We start from the raw sequence: 20,149 nt of genomic DNA on the forward strand, positions 1-20,149 counted from the left end.
ATATTTCATTTTATTTTCTATTTTTCGGGGTGAATTCTCAGAGTTTTGGGATTTTGCTACTTTTTTTTTTTTTTTGACATTTATTGCAAAATTTGGCAATTTGGTGAGTTTTATTATGATTGTGTTGAGTTATGACCATTTTCTTGAACATAAATTTCTGCCTATTTTTATTACTCTTACGACATTTCACATAAATAAAAAATATTATATGATATGTCAACAATTTTTTAACAGACAACTGATATCATTAGTAAAGTTGTTTATTACACCTTTATAGAGTCATGCATATATTGTAGTGGATTCTACCATTTTACTATGAGAATATATTCCCTAATCCTTTAACACTTTTCAACATCATCAATTATGTCAATTTTTTTTTTTAACTATTTTCAATACTTATTTCAATTTCCTTCCGCTATAGAACACTTTATTCCTCTAAGTAATAAATTATATAATTGATATCTCCAATATCTTAAATAATTCAAACATAGAAGTAATGAAGACATTGATAATTTAATCTGTAAAATGTTTTATTAGATCTTTTTTTACGTAGATTTTTCGAGAATAAGTTGTTACATATATATATAGTCAAAATGTTAAAAAAAAATTGTAAATCAAAATATATTATTAATTTATTAAAATAACGTGTGAATTGAAAATGAATTTGTGAAAATTTTAAATTAAAATAATATATATCATGTTGACTTTAAAATATACATTAACACATCAACTTATGACTCGGCGCACCGACGGAGCCTCTTCAGTCTTCAGACAAACCTATCGAAACGCGTCAGAAACTACTGGCTTCAATTATTACATAATTTATTTATTAATCAAATTAAAAATTTCTAATTTCGTATCGCACAACAAAAAACAGAAATAAAAAACGCCATAAAACTCTCTCTCAGACAAACGCCTTACACACCACGCTGCCAACTTCAATTAACCCCAAAAAATTTCTCTCTCAACCTTTCTCTCTCCATTCCTTGTACTGTAATAATTAATCTGCTTCACATTTTTTCGATAATAATCTGAAGAAGCTGAAATTGTTCAATCAGAAGTATAATTTGTGCTCGGAGTAAATTTTCAGGCGAAAGTTTTGCCGGCGGTAATGTATAAGCAGCAGTTTCTAGTTTGCCTGTTTTCAGTTGTTCTACTTAGCTCCTTGGCGGCTTTAGTTGCTGCTCAAGGATCTAGGAACAACACAAGTAGATGGCAAACACTTAAGGGTACGAGATCTCTGTCTCTTTCCGCATATGTGCGTGTCTGTGTGTACCCATGTACGTTTTTGTGTTTTCTGCATCCTTTTCAGTGATTTTTCTCGGATATGGAAAAGGAAATATTGAATTAGGATTCGTGGGCTTTTGTGTTGTTTTTGGTGTAAAAAAATGCGAGGGCTAGTGTAAGTAGAATGCTAAAGATTTGGATGATTTATTTTTGTTTACAGCGATTTGACTGATTTCTCCCAAAAGTTTACAAGCATACCAAGTCTTGCTTAAAATTTTATTTTTGTGTCCTCTTGTTTTCTAAAAATTTGTTATTGTTGCCGCCCTATTGCAAAATCCACGATTCCCATTGTAAGGTGTTCGTGTAGACGGTGGGGTATTGTTTTGTGAAGAAGGGTTAGGAAGTCATTTAAACACTAAGATTTGGGTGCTTTATGAAAATATTGATTTTTTTAAGCAAGATATATTTTAACTTCAACCTGAGTTTGTAATGGTCTTACTATGTTTCGTTAGTAATAAGCCAATGGAAAATGCACAAACTTTCAGTAATCCCTACGTAACTGTGAAAGTAAAATTTAGCAAGGTCGAAGTTGGCGATCCCGTCTGACCGAAGAATCCATTGAAGACTTGAATAACTTTCATGTTACTATATTCAATTTTATAGCAGTGCCTTATTTTAATTATTGTTCCGAAATAAAGGATCAAAAGCTAGATATAAAATCTATCTGCTAGAGTCTAGTTTGTAGTCAATTTGTCACATTTAATTCTGTGCAGCTGCAATATCTGAACCTTGACATTCGTCTGTATATGTTGATGAAACTATAGAGATTTATTTCTTATTTATCCACAGTTTTTTTTTTTCCTTATCATAGCTAAATAACTGAATCATATAATTCTGTGTCCCTTCAAGTCTTTAATCACAGTGACTATCTCAGCTTCCTTATTATAAAGAACTTATCTTTTTGTTGCTTTTTCAGGAGACCCACCTTTAGTCATAGCTAGAGGTGGATTTTCGGGCATGTTTCCTGATTCTGGTCAATATGCTTATCAACTAGCAGTTAGTATTGGCTTACCCAATGTAGTTGTATGGTGTGACGTTCAACTTACGAAAGATGGATCTGGAATCTGCTTTCCAGATCTTAGGCTTGAAAATGGCTCTAACATCGATGATATTTTCAAGAACGGGAGCAACGCCTACCCTGTGAACGGGGTTCCTATGCGAGGATGGTTTTCTGTTGATTTTACCTTCAACGACCTTGAACCTGTCAATTGTAAGTTCAGGGGGTGTTTGATAGACATTTTTATGTAAAAATGCATTTTAGAATAGTAAATTGATGTGAAATGTGTGGTTGAGAAATAATGAAAAGTTTTTTATTTACGTGTAATATTATTTTAATGAAGAATGTGTGGTTGAAAAGATGAGAGAGAAAAATGCATTTTCGAAAAAATGGCTATCAAACGGGGCCTCAGTTTATGGGTCCCATCGTAGTATACATTATTTCATCGTTACATCTTAATGCTTGCAAATTTATATGCATCTTTGAATCTTTCAAGGGACATGCTTAGAGTAACGAGTGATTTGCGAAAATAATAGTAATTGGATGTTTTCTTCAAACAGTTTCATAAGCCAATTGAATCTGCCATCGCTTTTTTATAGCTGCCAGTATATTTTTGCTTCTCATGAAATAAAACAAAATTGTCTACTTCGGCAAGCGTTTGGGTTGGTGAAATTGTTCCATCAATTTAATAATATAGAATTTTGCTTTTCATTCGTTGAAAAACCATTGTTTTGAAGATTTTCGTAGGGTAGCTCTGCTTAGTAAATAATTTTTTATAATTGTGATGAAGTTACTCGATATTATATTAATGCTTGCATTCTGACTATCTTTAATACTGGGGACAGTGAAACAGAGAATCTATTCTCGGGCCCCTAATTTTGATGGCACTCCACAGCAGATTCTTGGTGTTGAAGATGTTGTTGGCTTAGTAAAACCGCCGAGTTTGTGGTTGAATGTTCAGGTACTCATATCAAATCATTTTTTATCATATTTAAAATTTTGTACCAGATATTATGATGACTAAATAATGATCCATATTTTTGTCATATCCTTTGCAGCATGATGCCTTCTTCAGCCAACATAATCTGAGTATGAGAACCTTCATTATTTCTCTGTCTAGACGCGTTATCGTTAATTATATTTCATCACCAGAGGTGAACTTCTTGAGAAGTATCATTGCACGATTCAGAACAAGTCGAACAAAACTCATATTTCAGTTTCTGGCACCTGATGAGGTGGAGCCTTTAACCAACCAAACATATGACTCACTTTTGAGGAATCTAACATTTATCAAAACATTTGCCTCAGGAATTCTTGTTCCTAAATATTACATCTGGCCTGTAGACAACAGTCTATATTTACAGCCTCATACTTCTGTTGTTTCTGATGCTCATAAAGCTGGTCTAGAAGTGTTTGCATCAGATTTTTTAAATGATGATGCACATTTACCCTATAACTACAGTTATGACCCTGTTGCTGAGTATCTCAGTTACATTGACAACAGAGACTTTTCTGTTGATGGTGTACTCTCCGACTTCCCAATAACTCCATCTGAAGCCATAGGTAAGCTGCAAGCTATTTGACTAAATTTCATCATTTGTTCCGTTAGTTAAGTTGTCCTATCTAAACTGAATGGAGGAATCATCAATATCTGTAAATTTAGGTTTTGTTTGGCAATTTAGAATGTATTATTTTCACTAGCTAATATTTATAAAACCACGGTGTTTTGACTCTGGATGATATCTTCCAACATCTAATTTATTCTTTGTTGCAGATTGCTTCTCGCACATGGGCAGAAATGGAAAGGAACAAGGTAAGCACTAACATCTGGACTTCCCTGCTTTGAAGTTTGGATATTATTTTCCTTAGTTTCACTTGCTCCGGATATTTTTTCAATCCACTATATTTGTAACGTTTTGAGGTTAACAGATTATTCTGCTCTCTGTTTGGTTCAGTAAACCTTTCGGTTATCTCCTTGGAAGGAGCAAGCGGCGACTATCCTGGCTGTACTGACAAGGCATATAGTAAAGCTATATCAGATGGCGTAGATGTTCTTGATTGTCCTGTTCAAATGACAAACGATGGGATAGCTTTTTGCTTGGGATCTATCAATCTCAGAGAGAGAACTAATGTTGATGAAACAGACTTCAGCAACCTGGCCACAAGTAATCCAGATCTTAGCATTGACGGTGGAATATACACCTATAATCTCACGTGGAGCCAAATTCATAGCACCTTGAGGCGTAAGTGAAACTTATCATCTATACTATGGCTTTCCTAACTTGATATTCACATTATTTTTAGCAAAAATGTATACATGGACTTGCCAATGGAGGGATTGACTTCAAAAGTTGAAAAATGAATAAGCTTATTGCCATGTCCAGCTCAGATTGGGTTTAGGTTGACTGGGGCTTAATTTTGAAAATCATGATCTTTCCGGGGCCTCCTACATACATGGATATCAGGTCTCTGTGACAGAGCTCTTCTGTATTTTATAGTATTTTAAAGATATTGAGGTTTACCGTATGTTGGAAATTCCGGTTAGGGGCATGCCTTTCAACTTTCATCAAGACTATTACCCTCCTTAACTATGCAGTTTCTCCTCTTACTTATTTTCAGATTTGTTATCTTGCTATTTAATTGATGTCTTCTCGGGTGCAGTTTTCATTCCAGAGATGTTAGCTGTATTTGAAAATAGTTATTAAAACTGTAATAATATATTTTTGTTTTCACTGCAGCTGCTATATACAATCCATACGCAAACTTTTCGTTATATCGAAATCCAAAAGCCAGAAATGATGGGAACTTTATGCAGTTGTCTGATTTTTTGGCTTTTGCAAGAAATGCATCTTCTGTCTCTGGTGTCTTAATCAGCATAGAGGTGAGTTTGCTCAATGCAAGTAGTCTGGATTCTTATTTTTAAGAACAGAATCTTGTAAATAATGCATGTGCTTGCCCATTCAACATTTACTTGTGCAGAAGCACCCCGTCCATATTATTTGATCACTAGGTTTGAAAATTCATGACTAACTGCAGTTTGGAAATAAGATGTAGGGAACATGATCTTTTAAACTATCAACTTAATTTCCAATAAAAGAAGTTTTTAGACTAATTCTAAAGCATGATGTACTTCGAAAAATTGAGACAATCTCAATTCAGATGAATGGATCGTTAGAGAGAAGTTTATCTGTGAGAAAATAAGAAAGCGTAATTTTATACAGCTTTTAATTAATTCTCCAATCAGAAATTTACTACCATTTGGTTCAATGAATTTTCTGCCCACTATTATCTATGTAAAAAATTGATGATAGAAGAAATAACAAAGGCTATCATAATATCAGTCTCAGCTCTGTTGATCTCATTGAGAGGAGTATCAATCACAAACGTAGTATAAATTGCATCTAATCGGGTATGTCCTCACTCCTCCCAATAGCCAGTTGCTTTAGTATCTCATTATTAGGTTCTACATAACTTGTTCACCATTTCTCAAAATGGTTCATCAAGCGATACTAAGTAAATAAATTATAGAATAAATATTATGCTGACATAACTTGTTTACTGTTTCTTGTGATGGTTCATTGCGGAATACTTTGTCTAGAATGCACTGACACCCTCCCGGGGCCAGTGAGGCACCGACATGCAGCTGAAATGCCAAGAGGCGTGTCCAAATTTTTTATTCGATTTTGTGCAGTTAGACATGTCGTCGACATATTGCCTGACCGACACTGTGTCCCTGTTGGTGTTTCCTAGCTGTGTGTATTTTTGCTGAGCTTAAAAAGTTTTAATTAAACTAAATAATTAAGTTTTAGAATAAATAATACACTTGACATGTTCACTGACTCATGTAATTAGGCAATATGTCAAGTAAGTTTAGCATGCTCCCCAAGTCTTGTGTGAGATCACGCTCCTTGGCTAAGAATTGCCAAGACGATGAGTCTATTCAAATCAAAACTTAATTCCATGTGTCTTGCTTGCATATTAAATACCAGTGTCTGTTCTAGCTATGATTTACAGTCTTCAAACCATGATCGGACATATTATTAGTTCTTGAAATGTTTTACTTGATCTGTTGGAGGGTTTAAATCACTGCACCTCATTCTGGGTCCTATTTTACAGCATGCTGGTTACCTAGCCGAAAAACAGGGACTAGGTGTAACTGATGCAGTTTTGGATGCTTTGAGCAAAACTGGTTACAATAATCAGACAGCTAAAAAAATTATGGTAAAATCTAGTGATAGTGCTGTTTTGAGAAAGTTCAAGAGTAGAAGCAATTATGAGTTTGTTTACTTGGTCAATGAGGATATCCGTGACATCACAAACTCAACAATTTCGGAGATCAAAAAATTCGCCAGTTCTGTAGTCATCACAAAAAGATCTGTATTTCCTGTGGATAAGGCATTTCTTACTTCGCAAACGGATGTGGTCCCAAAGCTTCAGGCCTTTGGACTCCATGTTTATGTGCAATTATTCAGAAATGAGTTCGTGTCTCAACCCTGGGATTTCTTCTCCGACCCTTACGTGGAGATCAACACACATGTTTCTGTTATGGAAATTAATGGTGTCATTACAGACTTCCCTGCAACAGCAGTTAAGTATAAAAGTAAGTTTATTGCTGTACTTTTTATTTATTTCCTTTTTCATTTATGCAGTGTGTTCTCTTAGGAGTCTGGAAATGATAGTCTAAGCAAGCCATATCTATCCAGTTTTATAGTACCACCGCAATTCTTTAGGCCTTTTGATCTTGAATGTAGTTGATTTCACCTTAACTTCACCTCTGTGTGCTCTCTTAGGCCTGAGCTTAGCATGCACCCATTCACATTTCTGGTCAACTTATAGCCAACATCATTACACGAGAACAGGGACAGAGATTTTGTTTTCTTGTTTCTTAGCCAAAAGTTATTCCTTGCACGTTAGAGTTGAAGTGAATTTTGAATAGGCGTGTCTTTAAACCTTAATTTGACTGGTGATCTATACATATTATTATTGTTGTTGTTATAAAATTATGAATTATGAATCATGCAAATTAATTAATACATTTCATACACTAAAGGCACAAAAGTCAATTATCACCTTCCATTCTGGCTGTACCGATAATATAATTTCATTAAGCTCCATCCGTAAAGTAATTGATACTTTAATTGTAAAATACACCTTTTAGTAGTGTAAGATAATTTTTGTTTTCGTTTTTTTAGGTCGCAACGTGATTGTTGCAACATGTCTTATGCCAACGAATTCTTTTTATATTTAATTTTCGTTTTTACCTATTATTGGATTGGCTCCTCCTAATTGGATGTCATTAACACATCCTCTCTTCACACTTCTAGTGATTATAGCATTTGTCGTTTTGTACTATTCCCAGGGAACCGATGTTTAGGGTATAAAGAAGTACCGCTATACATGAGCCCTGTGCTACCCGGCAGCCTTATTTCACTTATGGCACCTCAATTTTTGCCACCGGCCGAGGCTCCAAACCCGATCCTTTCGGAGAACGATGTGGTTGAACCACCTCTCCCTGCCGTTGTGGAAAAGCCCCCAACCACGGATACTGGCAACAGCTCTACAGCACCAGGTCCCGCACCACGAAATGGACAGCCTACAATTGTTGCAAGCATGATCCTAAGTTGCATTGCTGTCCTTGCGACCCTATTGCTTTGCTGAGACAACCTCGACTACCTTGTTTTTTTCCTCGTTTGCTTATCTGTAATTGACCTCATTGGACATTCTGGAATCAAACATCGGACACTTCGGCCATGATTTTCCGCAGAGGAGATTGGCAGTAAGCTTACGAGATCATTTATGCGATTTATTCTTTACGTTGAATAACATCTCTTGTTCATTTTGTAAATTTTTGTTGGTGCAGTCATCTTGTGTACGAGAACACCATTCTTACATTTCAACGTTTCCAATGTTAATGGGTGAATTCTATAAAATGAATGGTGACGAGATTTGAACTCAAATCTTTTGTTGATACCGTGTTAACTAGGCTTGAATGGTTATATGTATTCATTTAAATTGTTAATTGTATTTATTTAAATTGCGTCTTCAACAATGCTACATGAAATGAAAATCCTTGTTATTTCACACCAAGTATTGAAAATGTTACGCAAGATGATTTAGCTTTCCTCTTTATTAAATAGTATTGAATAATATTGGGCATAGAATATATAAATATTTTTTAGTTTACTGTTTAGCGGTAATTCAAGTTGAGATGAAAAATGTTATTAATTCAAGTCTCGCAACGAAAATATTATGTGTTAGCACAATATATAAAAAATAATAATTAACTCATAAAATTTCAACAGTTGATTCACAGAAAAGAAATTGAAATGGGTTCTCTTTATTTGGTTCAATTTTCCGCTAAATATGACATTAATTTTAACAATTACGATGCCATATGCTCCGACAATCGTTTTCAAATATTTACAAAATATCGAGTTATACACTAGTGATTTGAATAATGCTCTCCTTGTAACATGTTGTACATGGAGTTTCACATCAATTGGAAATTCAAAAATGAACGGACGGGAAAGTGTGTTATTTTAAAATTGGCCACTCATGCTGCGACACATGGCACAATATCAAACTTGATGTCAAATAAAGTGTACATGTAGCATGATTGCAGTTATTTATAAAATTGGGTGCCTAAATTAGTGGTAATTAATGCGAAAACAGATGTTTGGTGGAGAAGGGATGAATTATGAAATTCGAAATAATATGGTTGAAAAGCATGTAAAGAGTAGAAAAAATCACATAATTTTGTACAGAAAATTGAAGCATGGGCAAGATCCATGAACTTTACCCACGAAAAGATGCCAATCATGGTGCTATCTTAATGGGACTTTTATCTCCTTTACATCTCCAAATGCGGTTCTACATGTGACTTGAGGAATCTCAAGTTATGCTCATAAGGACTACTTATCCGTGAATTAATCTTTAGCCCATGTTTGGTTGAGATTAATATCAGATTTTGATAGTTTGACAATGAGAATTTGAATTAAAAAAAATGTTGTCTAAAATTCAGAATTCTTCGAATTACTAATTGTACCCTTTTGTCTCTTAATTGCCACTTCAACATAATTCAATGGCAAAGTCCACAGTTGCAGAGTTTCTCACTGGAATCTATAGTTGGGTATGCTCAATTCTCATTTTCTTGCTCGACCATTCATTTAATGAGCTATTTTGAATGCACGTGAAAATAAGTTACTTAAGGTGCTTACAAGCAATCCCATGTACTCTCTTGTTATTTCAACTCTACAGTTTCATCACTATGTATGATCTTGTATAGTACTGCCTAACAAACATGTGCTCAGTCTTTAAAATTCAAGAAATAAAAATGTTACATTTATCAAAAATAATTGAAGTTGACTTTAAGTGTAGTAGGACTCCCAACGCGATCTCTGCTACACCTCTTTCTTTTCGCCCTAGAATCAACCAAAAAATGGAACTTCTCCAAAAGAGACACAAAGTAATGAGAAAATGCAATCTCTGCTACACCTATTTCTTTTCGCCCTATAATCAACCAAAAAATGGAACTTCTCCCTTAAATGAGAGGCACAAAGTAATGAGAAAATGAGTTTTAACGACCCATTCAAATCTAACCAAAGCTACATTTGCTCTTAGACTTATTAGGAACGAAGAAAGTTCCTTTTTGTGCTGGCCAATGTTGATGTTCAGCTTCTAGGAGATGTTTTGCTCGATCACTCAACTTCTAGCGTGATGATACGTTATGTAAGCTCCAAGGATGACAGGAGGGTTCTAATGAATCTTCTGAGGGTAAATACCTTCTGTTTTTCTATTGAACTTTCATGTTGATTGCCGTCTTGTTTTGTACTTATTTTGAAAGTATTGGTGTTAAGTTTGTGCAATTCCACAATGCTATTTTGCAATATTTTTAAACTTGTCTCGAGCATTGAACTGGAAAAGTAAAAGTTCAAAGTTCAACAGGATATCAACAATAACAGCATATGACGTCAATGTTTCAGAAATGGTGAAATTTAACTCTAAAGATAATGTAGTACATTACCAAGTTATCGATCCAGTTCTTGATTTTTCCACTATAGTAATTTGTGATGGATGTCTTGTAAGGGGTGCCTATTTAGTGTACGTCTGGGAACAATTTTAAGCAACTTTTAATTACAAATTTGACCGTTAGCCATTTTTTTTATTTCAAAGCCTATAGATTTTCCTGACAGTAGCAGACCACATAATGCTCTACTTTTCCAAAATTGACCTTTAATTATATACAACCAACAACCCACCTACCAAAATCAATTTGAGGGCAAATATGAGAATATATTTGAGTAATAAATGCACCATACTCAAGGATTTCAGGATGATTTGACAGGAAAATCACTTGTTGATTTTTGACAATTGCTCCCAAACACACGCTAAACTTATTCAACATTTTTATTAGCCATATCGGGAATGGTATGGGCATCGATATGGGCAGCATAAATTTTGGGTCCGTTCTTGTCCATTATATTGGAGGATTTATTAGCAGCTTTTCAATTTTATTAATTGTGTTTGATTAGGAATAATAAGAAACCTAATTTAGAATTGGCCATTATAATGTTTAGTACAATCTAATACTGAATTCTGTTGAGGAAAAAAGCACGTTACAAACATTTTGTACATATCTTGCCACAAAGCTACTTGCGAAAAACTCTTGTTAAATGATCTGTCTGTTTCTCTGCATGCACGTTATAAAATTGGATAAGGAACTTAGCAATCGATCTCAATTATTTCTCCTGATCCGACTTATTATATTCCTATATTATAAATAATTGAAGATCAATATTTTCTTGTTCACTAAAATGAACTAGGAATAGTTGAGATCTTAATTCTGTTTCCATCAATGCTATCACTGAACGAGAACGAGAACGAGAACAGAAATGAACATAATCCTCCTCGAAAAAATTCACTAGTGTAACAATTAATAGTTCAACCCAACACTAGAAAAGCTCAAACTTACTCATCCCATAGCAGGGAGAACAACAATGACAAAAATAGGGCGAGATTTTGGGAGGGAGAACGTTCACACGAGCAACACAAAAGTTCAAGCGGCACCAGCACCCTTCCCTTTCTTCCTCTGGAGTTTCTTCATGTAAAACTCCAACTCCTTGCCCTCCAAAATATACCTAAAAACAAGATAAGAAGCATATCATAATATCTAACTTCTTAAGATCAGAAGCATACATTATATATAATTCTAACGCTCTAACAAAACTGGATACATTATGATGTTCCCCAGTGATCCCCAATAAAAAAGGTTCTGAGAACTACTACTAAATCTAATTCGAACAAAAGCCTGAATAACTGTAAAATAGAAATGATACTACAGGGTTCATGCCTAGAAAGAGACAGAAAATATTCAGAGGATAAAACATACCCATCGGCACGGCCACACTGGCCAGGACGGGAGGAGATTGCAGCTAACAAACGGCCACTGCCAAATTGCTCCTCCACGTGTGGGTCAAGTTTGCGATCCTGTTGACGTTTTTCAATTTTTCTCTTAACGTGGTTGCTCTTCTTTGCCTCTTCAGTAGCAGCAGTCTCAATCTCCTGAAAACCATTCAATCATTAAAAATCAAAATAATGGATAATAAGTATTGCTCTATTTTACCTGAATTTTTATCCCTTTTGGACACAGGATCCAAACAAAGTTCATAACCATCTCATTTCCTCCCAATATTAGGCAATAAAATCTCATCTCTCAGAGAAATGATACTTTTTTTGTAACCAAACAACACATATACAAGAAAAGTGTGCAATGCTGTATATTACCCACTGTTCTTTGATACTTGTCTAATTTACACACCTCTTTTGCAACTAGTTCCCTGCATCTTAAGAACAAGTATTGAACATTCACTAACATATATTGCTGCAAGCTAGATTCATTGATAGCATCCATTCTGTTACACAGTTCAGTTGCTAATAGGTATCTTAGTACATTAGTCATTTAAGCATAGGGTACAAAGCAATCATAGAGCTATAAAAGAATCACGTATGGCTTACTAACCAAGCATAAAATTATTATCACATAAAAGAGAAAACTATAAAGGTTAAAGCTGGAATAATCTAAGATAGTTCCTACCTCTCCTTCCTTCTTGGCAGCAGCCTTCTTCTTCCTACCAATATCAACTCCATAGTGCTGCAAATACCACTGCTTGAATGGTGCAGCATCCACTTGCACAATAGCGCTCTTTACCAAAGTTTGGGTCCTTACCAGCTCATTATTCGACGCGTTGTAAACCACATCCAGAATACGAGTCTTCCGGGTCACAGCTTCACGTCCCCAAGAGTAGTTCCCTGTATCCAGCCTCAGGGCACGCCACTTCACATTACCTCCTCTGACCCTCACCCTACGGACTGTCTTGTTACTTGACAACTTTGTGTTTGCTGGTTGCCTTCCAAGCTCATACCTTGGAAGAGTCAAATTCAGTTAATAATCAAAAGATATCTTAGAAATCTAACCATACAGTAATAGGGAGCGTTAAAGTAGATCTAAATTGTAATGTCCTAGTCAAACTATTTAATAATCTGACTCTTAATAATATATATTTATCAAACGAGAATAGTTAATGTTTGCATGTATGGATTCATAGCTAGTAATTAAAATGTAAAAAAAATAAACTAATACACAAATTTTATTTTAGAGTTGAGTTCAACCATCTAGACAAGAATCTGATATAACATATGGCACCAATTCAGAAAAGCTGTAGAATACTGACAAAAGACATCATCTTGAAGATGTATACATTTCACACTAATTCATTTCGTAACTTCGTAGTCACCTATCAATCACATAAAGGAACAGAAAACGTCATAAATTTATACGAAACAGCATCAAATCCTAAAGAACATCAATTTACACAAACTCGAAAATGAAATTAAATAGACATTAAAAAGGCACCTCGCTATTTTCACAATCACTTATTCAACAAACTGAATTCAGGATAGGAATGATCTACGTACAAACATGAAATACAGAAAACTAATAAATTATAATAACTGACAATGTGATAAGGGATTTAAAAATATCAGTGTAGTACACGTATGAAACTTACTTTCTCTTTTTCCTCCAGGCCTTCTTCTTGCCTCCGGTGGCACGCCTCTTGTGCATCGAATCTCGTGAAATACCTGTATACAAACACAGTTTCCTTCATGTTTTTCTTCAAAATTGAAATTAATCGTTAACGACATTTGAACTGGATTATTACCCATGGTTGCCGGCTGTAGTCCCTAGGGTTCTGTTGAATCCTAAATTGCCCAAACGGCGGTGCAAATGCAAACCCTACTAGGCGAAAAAAGGGAAATAAGAAGGCGAGAATTGCTTTTATATCTAGCGCTCAAAACCCTAATTGGTTAAGTGACAAGATTGTCCTCCCAACTTTTGTTTGGAATAATGTTTTCTGTCTTTGTTTACCTCATCCAAGCGGTCCTTTGTTTACGTCATATATATATTATTATTATTATTATTTTTAATTTTCTTGCCTACCATCACCATTGGAGAGAACATTTTGTAATTTTCATTTAGAGTAAACACTAACCATATTCAATAGTGACATGCCATATCAAATTTATTATAATTGTATTTTGCAACGTGTTAGATGTATTGTGTTGGTCATGAGTTTGATTTAGCGACATCTTCGCTATTTCAATTTAAATTTTATAATTCATATTGACGCATTGGACACATTCCCTCTATATCACCTAATGTAGGTGGGTGCAAAGATACCACATAATGATCACATAACTTAAATTGAAAATAACATACTAATTTTGAAGCTTAAACCACCATCAAACACTTCATTGCTTCAAGAAACATATAAATATGCTATTATATCTCGAATTCCGTAGGAGATGCTCATAAGCTTGGAGAAACTTTGTAGCCCCATGGCAAGACGTAGTTACGTAATGGAAAACATCCTACTCAATTAGCATAAAAGCAATTCTATAATGTTTGTGATTGTGACCACCTTTTGATGCTAAAAATATGTGATTGTGATTGTGACGATCATTTGATGTCAGCTTCTGTCGAGGACGATTCCCGTTTCAGAGATATATGTTCACTTTAAAAAGTTAAATAATTAATAATCCTCTTTAACGTCTTAAAATTTAGGGTGAAATTGTATAATCTCACCGAAACATTTATAAAATCGCAAAGCTTTTAAACAAGACAATTCAACGAGATACCATTCCCTGCTGCCAGGTGCTGCGTTGGCTAATTTCGAATTAGATTACTCAATTTATAATTTTACTTCAATCAGGTCATTCTGTCCAAACTCGTTAGCTGGTCACCCAATGTTTCCAAGTCAAGCCAACAAACTTAGACAGAGTGACTTTATTGGAATACAATTATGAAATCAATGACTCAAATGTCATCTCAGCAGATGAAATTAGAACTCTTATGGCCTGTTTGGTATTCGTTATTAGACTATATTGGACAACATTAAAAATGAAAAAGAAGTTAAAATCTCGAGATAGTGCATACAAAACATACACGTCATCACAAACATTTAACCCGTGCAAAACTATCGTGCATTAACCCTGGAATGAATCCCTGACATAACTGTGGGAATTCTCGATCAAATTAGAAAGCTCGCAGAATATGACTTAAATCACTTTCGTACTCTATCCCGGGATAATGAACACTATTTTGCAACTGATGTGCATCGATCAAATTAATCTGCGTTCTAAACTGGTCGAAAATCCAGTAAATGAATCATAACTTTCAGTATTTTATTAAAGGGGAACCTAAGCGATCACGCTAGTAAGTGCTTGTTTGGTAGGGATTTTGAAAATTGATTTTTTGACTGTTAGAGATAAAGTAGATCTTATCTGTGAGAAAAGAATTAAAAAATAATGGTTGAAATAGTAAAATAATGGTCAAAAAATTGATTTTAATTAACTAAAAATCTGCACCAAATAAGCACTAAATAAAACAGAACCTCACATACAATCTGAGAGAAATACAAATACCAGAAGCAGGAAAAACTCTGCTAGTCATCAACTCCAACCAATAAAAAAAATTAAAAAAAAAAAAAAAAAAAAACGCAAAAAAAAAAAAAAAAAAAAAAAAAAAAAGAAACGCAAAAAGAAAAAAAAAAATCTCTACCTTTTGATGTTATACGAGTGGTACATTCTTGTCAAAGAGACTCGAGACAAATTAACTAGTATAGATCCTCCAGAGTATATCTTGCGATCTCAAGCAATTACAGAGAAAGGAAACAAAGTTATATGTAGAAATCAAACCCCAAAACTGCATAAAATCCCTCGAAAAACTGCTTGCACTGAACATGTATACTTTGAACTAAGCACCAAGTCAGCTCCATTTACGTAAGAAATTTACAGTCCATGTGTTTTATGGAAGTATCTTCACCTAAAATTTTCTTCAGATATCCAAATACTGAATTTTCCTAAGCAGCAATTCCTGAAGAAGCCATTAAGGAGATTAATTTATCAAATAACACAGATATATTGAAGGATATAAACTAAATTTTACGTGACTTCAGGCATTATTCATCTTCATAACCCTTTCAATTCCCAATGAAAGACGTTTTGTTATAACTATGAAACATGTGCATTTTGTCCCACGTATATGCTTGTTAATGTTTGTTAACACATTACTTCTAGACTACCTTAAAATTTATATACCTAAAACATTTTGCCAAGTACATTAATTCAACACATTCGAGTATTTCTCATAGTTGTTGCAATAATTTCACCCAATAATTTCCAGCCTCTATTTTCTAAAATGTTTCTCTCCTGGAGCATTATGACATTTTGTTTCATAAGGTTGTCATAGGGACCAAAGACTGAAGAACCAATACAGAAGAACAACTCAAAAGATAAAACAGTATCATTAATTTCTTCATGCTCCTCTTAGTAGTTGGATCGATTTTTTTTTTTCTTAATAATATGATAATGAAAGTGGTGACCAGGGTAATTGAATTAAGCTGGCGACTTCAATGATATTTCTGCACACGAGCTAAAAAAGAAAAAAAAAATTAATTACATCCTTGATCTTTATATTCATGGTGTCTCAAACTAAATAAGAATCATATTTGAGACTTTTATGATATCTCCGAAAATCAAGAAAGCTAAAAGATTTGGACTTTCATATTGTCAAACAAAAGACGGCTCCACATGATGCTCCTTTCAAGCTAATGACATGAGGTAAAAATGTTATCACTGTGAGTTACATTATCTGGGAAATTGACTGGTATTCATCAATTAGTTAACTCTTACTTAAACAGTTTCACTTACTTCCCCATCTCTCTCGATCTCATTAGTACAAACCGGGGCTATCATGGAATCTAACATAACTAGAAAAATAATTATAATACTAAAACATTCATCTTAATCATTCGGGTGTATTTTCTATAGCCGGAGCACATATTTTCAGGAGATAAAAATACTAGAAACTTTAGTACAAGACGTAGAAAAACAGGATGACCAGTGTTACCTCTATTGGATTGTCTATTTGTAATGTCATAGCCCACCAAAGGATCCTCAGATTCTTTAGCAGCGACATCTTCTGAATTTCCCAGTCCATATCCAAATGAACCAGAGTTATTCAGCTCAGAAGATGTGGTTTGCCAAGTTGGATCCCCATACACTGAGCTACTTCGGTAAAAGTCCCCATAAGATCCTTCATAACCACCGGTTGATGTGGTAAGTGAAGATGTTGTGGCTACAGATGTTCCAACATTTCTTCCAAATCCTCCGGCTGCTAATGAAAAACTGTTTTCTCCACCTCTGTAGCCAACATTTCCTCCACCAAAGACAGAAGAACTACCCCCAAGGAGAGTGGCAGTATGAGAAGTGCCCCAATTCTCACTGTTATTTCCAAAAACTCCAAAACCGCCACTTCCAGAACCAAAGTCTGATCCTGAGTTTGCATTACTTGGAGAAGAATTCAGGCCAGTATTCCCCCACACATTTCGGGAAGAAGAGTTGAAAAGGGAATCTCCACGGCTACTACCTGTATTGTAACCAATGGGAGTATTATACCTGCTCTGATTACCTCCAAAATAGGGGTTCATAAGGCGCCCATAGCCAAGATTGCTACTTAAGTTCGAACCCCCTCCAAAGCCAGAATTCAAACCTTGATCCATATTCAAGCCCATTCCATAAGCTGGAGAACCGAATTGGGAGAGCCCAGCTCGAGCACCAGCTAATGGACTGTATCTACCATCTGTCCTGACTCCATAGCCCCCCAGTGAGGTCAGATTATATCCTTGTACGTAGCTATTTAGAAAGTTATTGGCTCTACCGAAACTATAGTTGTATCCAACAAGAGGGCTACGGCTGGGTCCTGGAGACAATTCTTTTGGAACTGCCCGCTTCACCTCAACCAACTTACCATTGAGTTCGTGAAACGTTTTATGCAACACCCTATCGACTACATCCTCTGAATCGTATGTTATAAACCCAAAACCGCGTGGTCTTTGAGTATTGTGGTCATACATCACTACAACGTCAGTTATGGTGCCGAATTGATCGAAATAATTTTTGAAGTCACCCTCCGTGACAGTTGATGCTAGTCCTCCTACGAAAATTTTTTTAGTTCGTCCGGGACCTGGTGATCCTTGAATGTTACTACTAGTTCTATACATCAGGTGCTGATCATCCCTGGGTACAGCTTTCTTTGCTTCCACCTGAAATTTGAAATGCAAATAAATTGTCTTTAATGGACACTAAAGAAGAAAATCTTAGACTAGGAAGTCTGAGGAGAAAATTTTATTGTTATCAATTTTCAGCTAAAAAGCTGCAGGGACCTAACATCTTTGCCTCCCTATTAAAACTATAGATTGGTAGACAATGGATTCTACACGGAAGGCATTAAGGCATTTTTTGCTATGAAAAAACGAACACCAGGCAGTGCATACTACATTTTTAATACATGGTGGTCTCGACATGATATACGTGAACAAACTACTCACAGTTCGTCCATCAATCATGTGTTTCTCCTTAATGACTCTTTCAGCAACTGCAGGATCGGTGAAGACTACAAAACCAAAGCCACGAGCACGACCTGTGGTACGATCTCTCATGATCACTGCCTCCATTACTTCTCCATATGATCCAAAATATTCTCTGAGGCGATCCTCATCTGTATCCCAAGAAATCCCACCAATAAATAGCTTACCTTGATCTGATTCCATCTTTCCTGCAATTCACTATTCATTTGTCACGAATTTCAGTAAAACTTCCATCATCATAAACAATTTAGCTACGAGATGAAGGAAAAATAATCCTGGCAAACGAATATGTACTGAGGAGCAAAAAAATTTCTGAGCACATGAAGTGTATGGTTGAATTCAAAAATGAGATTAACAGGCGCAACTTTTGATATCAATTTTCCGGGAACTTAAAACATAAAACATGGATCTACAAGCCAATGAACGAAAAATACCACACCTTATCCAGAAAATCAGATAGGAAGCAGTACCGATACTGATCAATTAGCAAGTGAAAATGCTGGATTTAATTGAAAATCATCGGATCCTACATAATCAAACAGGATTCAATCTCGCCATCCTGAAAATCCATAATTTAGATACATAATCCGATCGATGAAAAATGAAAAGATTGCTAATTTTCTCCAAATTCAATATAAAAACTGACCATTGGAAGGGGGGAGCCCAGACGACAAAATCTGATAAAAAAAAAAACTAAGATCTAAGGAGAGAAATTATACAAAAATGAAAACAGAGGATGTGCTCATCCTCTCATTTTCTTCTCTCTCTAGCTCCCCCAAAGGTCCTTCCCTTCCTTTCTTTTTCTTGGTTATTCCACTCCTTTTAAATAAACAAAAGAAATGGAGTTCCTTAGCTGGGATGAGGGGCAGATATTGTTTATATTTATATTTATATTTAAAAATATATATATGGGTAAGAGAGAGAGGGAGGGGAGAGCGTTTGGCAACATCTGGTGTAAGAACATTTGGAGAGCCTGAGGCAGATGATTAGCTTTGAAATACTATGCATGTTACAGTGAAAAATTACACAAATATTAATTTGGACTTCCAATTTAATTCAATTGACTCATTATATTTATTTAGTCCCATTTGTCATCTTTTAATAAATTAAATTGCTTATTACCGTAACATTCTCCACCACACATTCACACAATAAAATATTATACACACTAGCCAGTAAAGTTTCTTTAAATTTTAATCACACATTCTCTAAAAAATAATATTCAAAACTCCATATTTTCTTTTATAATAGGAGACAAACGTGCTCGTTTTACGTAGTAACTCCATAACTTGAACATATGAAGATAGATGACATAACTGTCAATAAATATTTTTCTCTGATCATTTCAATGAATTCATACTTATTACTTCGACAACTAACATTTATACTTGTCATCGATTGTAATTAGTTGAATTGAAGAAAGTTGCCTTATTTGAAATCAAATTAAAGCACAGTTGTCCTATTGAAATTCAATTAAAGTGTAGTTATTCAATTACAATTAAATTAAAATATAATTACTCAATTAAATAAAACTAAAATACAATTACCTAATTGAAATATAATGAAAAAATAATAATACTAAAGTTACCACGAATGAACTTATTTATCTTTGTAAATATTTTTTTTTTAAATTAAGAACTTGTCCCACCAAACGAACTTATACATTACCATCTGATCGAATTATACAATAAATAAAAATCCGTGTATCTTACCGAACAAACTTTCATAGAATGATGCAAATTGCCAACTAAACCACACTAAGAACAGTTGTTAATTGGTTTCTAGTATAGTGATAGTCCAGTGATTATTGTCAAATCCTAGGGTCCACTAACCTCTTCGGGCAAACCCACCCCACAACAGTTCTTAAAAAAAAAAAAAA

General features: G+C 34.7%; 3 protein-coding genes across 7 annotated transcripts; 1 reads left to right on the forward strand and 2 right to left on the reverse strand.

The window, feature by feature from the left end:
- The first annotated feature begins 866 nt into the window (after positions 1–866).
- Positions 867–8,251, forward strand: LOC111402472 (glycerophosphodiester phosphodiesterase GDPDL3-like). The gene is made up of 9 exons (XM_023030811.1): positions 867–1,229; positions 2,204–2,497; positions 3,130–3,245; positions 3,343–3,847; positions 4,059–4,097; positions 4,240–4,527; positions 5,023–5,165; positions 6,401–6,884; positions 7,644–8,251. Exons 1-9 carry the CDS (start codon positions 1,112–1,114, stop codon positions 7,940–7,942), a joined length of 2,286 nt encoding a protein of 761 aa, XP_022886579.1. The 5' UTR covers positions 867–1,111; the 3' UTR covers positions 7,943–8,251.
- Positions 8,252–11,112: 2,861 nt separating this feature from the next.
- Positions 11,113–13,657, reverse strand: LOC111402473 (40S ribosomal protein S8-like). The gene is made up of 5 exons (XM_023030812.1): positions 13,504–13,657; positions 13,351–13,423; positions 12,378–12,705; positions 11,673–11,845; positions 11,113–11,421 (listed from the first exon to the last, which is right to left on the reverse strand). Exons 1-5 carry the CDS (start codon positions 13,505–13,507, stop codon positions 11,340–11,342), a joined length of 660 nt encoding a protein of 219 aa, XP_022886580.1. The 5' UTR covers positions 13,508–13,657; the 3' UTR covers positions 11,113–11,339.
- Positions 13,658–15,203: 1,546 nt separating this feature from the next.
- Positions 15,204–19,187, reverse strand: LOC111402474 (heterogeneous nuclear ribonucleoprotein 1-like). Of its 5 annotated transcripts, none has more exons than XM_023030817.1 (5): positions 18,917–19,186; positions 18,741–18,829; positions 18,232–18,458; positions 16,752–17,946; positions 15,204–15,716 (listed from the first exon to the last, which is right to left on the reverse strand). In XM_023030817.1, the coding sequence occupies exons 3-5, from the start codon at positions 18,451–18,453 to the stop codon at positions 15,703–15,705; spliced, it is 1,431 nt and encodes a 476-aa protein (XP_022886585.1). In that variant the 5' UTR covers positions 18,454–18,458; positions 18,741–18,829; positions 18,917–19,186; the 3' UTR covers positions 15,204–15,702. The 5 variants fall into 5 exon arrangements, with proteins under 5 accessions (XP_022886585.1, XP_022886583.1, XP_022886581.1 ...); XM_023030815.1 differs by having other exon boundaries at positions 18,232–18,468; positions 18,710–18,829; XM_023030813.1 differs by having other exon boundaries at positions 18,710–18,829; positions 18,917–19,184.
- Positions 19,188–20,149: the final 962 nt, after the last annotated feature.

The sequence above is a fragment of the Olea europaea genome, chromosome 10 (assembly GCF_002742605.1).
Source record: "Olea europaea var. sylvestris chromosome 10, O_europaea_v1, whole genome shotgun sequence".
Lineage (NCBI taxonomy): Eukaryota > Viridiplantae > Streptophyta > Magnoliopsida > Lamiales > Oleaceae > Olea > Olea europaea.

Bases quoted from the DNA above. Each gene is read 5' to 3' on its own strand.
- LOC111402473 (XM_023030812.1), bottom strand. The intron at 11,846-12,377 runs GTAGGAACTATC...AATGGTTTTCAG, and splicing joins CTGCCAAGAAGGAAGGAGAG to GAGATTGAGACTGCTGCTAC. The intron at 11,422-11,672 runs GTATGTTTTATC...TCTTGTTTTTAG, and splicing joins CAGTGTGGCCGTGCCGATGG to GTATATTTTGGAGGGCAAGG.
- LOC111402472 (XM_023030811.1), top strand. From the start codon at position 1,112: ATGTATAAGCAGCAGTTTCTAGTTTGCCTGTTTTCAGTTGTTCTACTT. The intron at 2,498-3,129 runs GTAAGTTCAGGG...TACTGGGGACAG, and splicing joins CGACCTTGAACCTGTCAATT to TGAAACAGAGAATCTATTCT. The intron at 4,098-4,239 runs GTAAGCACTAAC...TGTTTGGTTCAG, and splicing joins CAGAAATGGAAAGGAACAAG to TAAACCTTTCGGTTATCTCC.
- LOC111402474 (XM_023030814.1), bottom strand. From the start codon at position 18,453: ATGGAATCAGATCAAGGTAAGCTATTTATTGGTGGGATTTCTTGGGAT. The intron at 17,947-18,231 runs GTGAGTAGTTTG...TTCAAATTTCAG, and splicing joins ACATGATTGATGGACGAACT to GTGGAAGCAAAGAAAGCTGT.